This window comes from Crassostrea angulata, chromosome 9, assembly GCF_025612915.1.
Source record: "Crassostrea angulata isolate pt1a10 chromosome 9, ASM2561291v2, whole genome shotgun sequence".
In the NCBI taxonomy this organism is placed as follows: domain Eukaryota; kingdom Metazoa; phylum Mollusca; class Bivalvia; order Ostreida; family Ostreidae; genus Magallana; species Magallana angulata.
Genome location: NC_069119.1, coordinates 29,172,779 through 29,176,096, shown reverse-complemented (window position 1 = coordinate 29,176,096; position 3,318 = coordinate 29,172,779). Strand labels below are relative to the sequence as shown.

The 3,318-nt window shown below is 28.9% G+C and overlaps 1 protein-coding gene across 1 annotated transcript; it reads right to left on the bottom strand.

Annotated features, from left to right (window-relative positions):
• Positions 1-1,400: 1,400 nt before the first annotated feature.
• On the bottom strand, positions 1,401-2,987 carry LOC128162257 (multiple epidermal growth factor-like domains protein 6). The gene is made up of 4 exons (XM_052825423.1): positions 2,905-2,987; positions 2,730-2,791; positions 1,815-1,952; positions 1,401-1,534 (listed from the first exon to the last, which is right to left on the bottom strand). Exons 1-4 carry the CDS (start codon positions 2,985-2,987, stop codon positions 1,401-1,403), a joined length of 417 nt encoding a protein of 138 aa, XP_052681383.1.
• Positions 2,988-3,318: the final 331 nt, after the last annotated feature.

The following is a 3,318-nucleotide window of genomic DNA, read 5'->3' as shown; positions in this document are numbered from 1 at the left end:
GTTGATATCTAGAGAAGCAGACAAGGGTGACAAATCTAAACTGAAATGAATAATATATTCATGTACGTGGCCTTAATCCTGTTTGTTGACTGAAAAAAAAAACTTTTTTATTGTATTTATTTCAATCAAGTGAATCAAGTGAATGGGTAGTTAGTTGCTCTCTCTCTAAATTTGGTTCTTTGGTTCAATTTCCAATATAATTTCTATTACTGTTCCAAATAGGAATTTCAGATAACAAACTATTTTGAAAAACAATCTGGAGGGAAAGGGGCGTTTCCATTAATCTTTCCCAGTTTATGCATGCATCATTCATCCATATAAATGTAGAATACAATATTCTGATCATTATACATTAATGTTTACAAATCAATGTCTAAGGTTTTCAACCAGTTTGTCGAGGTATAAACAAGTATGAAATTATAACACGCTAGGTGATGCGTTATTATCCATTTGCATGCATATTTTAAATCAAAGTTGTCAGAATAAAAGTACCTGCCCGATGGTTAATACGTCTTACACTTCCTGTCATGAAGTCCATTAGTCAACCCGTTTCTGGGTACCCTGTTCTGGAAAGTTCTCATTATTAATACTGATATCGTATTAATTGTTCCATTTTATTTATAATTTGTTTTTGTATTAATTGAAGTGATAATAATATAGCAACATCCCTATACATGTTGATTTTATACTCTGATAAATGTAATTTGAATTATGCCCCTTGTGGGGTCAGACCAAAGTAGTCGGGGTTATGATACATTATAAACAAAACTCATAAAATTATTCGTTTATTATCATACAGTAATACACCAAATCGTATACTATTCAATACATAATTGAGCAATCAGGAGTTCAACTGCGCTACGAATCTTTCGGAAATTAGTGAATTCCTTTTGTTTATACACGTTATATGTATTGACATTATATGTCAAATCAAAGAAGGGATATAATAACGTATCACAAAGTGGGAATATTCTATTTTTAACTTGTTACGTCACTTCCCCCACTGCTAAAAGTGCAAAGATGTAAAATCAGCCGTAAACAATGATCGTTTAAGCTCATGTATAAAACATATTCAAGAAAGTTTTCAATCAAACTTACTTTTCTTTATTCGAAAAAGACGACGTAATTAAAAAAATCTTGGATTGTCGCGTGCTATAAACCCGAAGTCTCAGTTTATCCGATAACTGGTCATAGTCGATAACTGGTACAGTACCAGTAGAGTTTGATCTTTATCATTTTCTCATTGACAATCACTCTTTGATAATATTAAAAAACCCAGATGGATTAGACAATCGATATTTTGACTTTCCCATAAATATTTGGAACAACTTAAACTTATGATAGAAATGTTAAGTTTAACAATTTAACTTTTCCGCTTTAATTAAGCATTTATGAAGCATTTAATAATAAGTTAGAAACCAGTTCCAATCAATTTCTGAACAATACCAACTTTTTGGAATGCTGACTTTAGATGTGACATATTCTGAAGTAAGGCTCGTGTAGATAAAGCCTAATGATGGAGGAATATCACTCTCTGAAAAAAGAGGAAGCATTAATTAACAAAATATTTTTTTTTTTCTGAATTTTTTTTATAGTCTCTTTTTTCTTCATATCTTTTTTTTCCATTTAAATATTAACATTTAGAAAATAATTTTTAGAATACAATGTTTAAAAAAGTTATGGAATATTTTAATTTAAATCAATGAAGATTTTTTTTCTGTTTTACTTGATACACATATAAAAAAAACACCTTTCTTTTCAATTTTAGAATTATCAACTAGTATACAAGTTTTTGTTAAGTGCGGTCTAATTACCTCCTTTTGTACGATTGCATCCATATCTATGATCACAATCTTTCAATATACAATTGCAGTTTGATTTGTAGTTTTGACCAAAGGAAGGGTAAGGGCATATCATGCTACAGTTTGTTCCGTTGTATCCCTTTTCACAGTCTGGTCAAATAAGCATTATTTTAAACATGAAACAAATCAAAAGCGTCTTTAACAAGCAAATCAATGCTGTGTCTTTAATATCATCATATTTGTCATCTAAAAAAATGATCTGCTGTAAAATTCATGTCAAAGAAAGTGATAATATAAATGCCGTGGTTTGCTTCAAACAAATGTTTTTTGATTTTACCGTCACAGTTGTCTCATAGAGAACCTATATGTCTGCATTTCATCTGAATACACTTGATAGATAGATAGATAGATAGATAGATAGATAGATAGATAGATAGATAGATAGATAGATAGATAGATAGATAGATAGATAGATAGATAGATAGATAGATAGATAGATGGATGGATGGATGGATGGATGGATGGATGGATGGATGGATGGATGGATGGATGGAGAGAGAGAGAGAGAGATAGATAGATAGATAGATAGATAGATAGATAGATAGATAGATAGAAAGATAGATAGATAGATAAATAGATAGATAGATAGATAGATAAATAGATAGATACATAGATAGATAGATAGATATGTGTATATATATATATATATATATATATATATATATATATATATATATATATATATATATATATATATATATATATATATATATATATATAAACAATCAACAAAACATTTCCGTTACGTTTTTTTGAAAAAAACAATCATTATCCTAAAATGAAAAAAAAACAATCTGCAAATAAACTTGAGCCGTTGGAAATGATATCTTTTTCCATTTTAATTCATTTTTTTATAAACGTACTTACGTATACATTTATGCTGTGGAATATCCCATCTGTGTCCTGGGCAACATGACGTTTCGTTAATTCTAAAGCATTTGTACACTTATTTTTAAGTGACACTTGTCTTTCAAAAGAAACACACCACACACAAGCACAAAAAACAATACAAAAAAGTATAAACATTATTACAACTACTTACCCAGGGCATGGATACATTGATTCATTACTAAAAGTATAGATCATTGTGGCATAAACAATAAACACTACCACATTCATGTCCATGTTCAATGAATCGTAACACTTGCAATGAGACTGTTTCCTGAAAGCCAGCTCAGTTTATACAGCTTATTTTAAAGTTTGAATATCATGGTTGCTTGAAAAAATTATATAATGACGTGTTTCAGTTTACATTTCAGATTTAATGTTTGCGTTTTTTTTTCTTTATTTGAATCGTTTAGTTTTGCCATATTAAGAAAAACTCACATTAAATTAAAGAGCAAAAACAAAAATTAAAAAGAGGGTCCTTTAAAGATTAAACGTTTGAAACGTTTTTTTAAAATAAACTTTTCTTAAAAATTGTTTTAACAATTGTCGGCAGATGCATATTAAATTA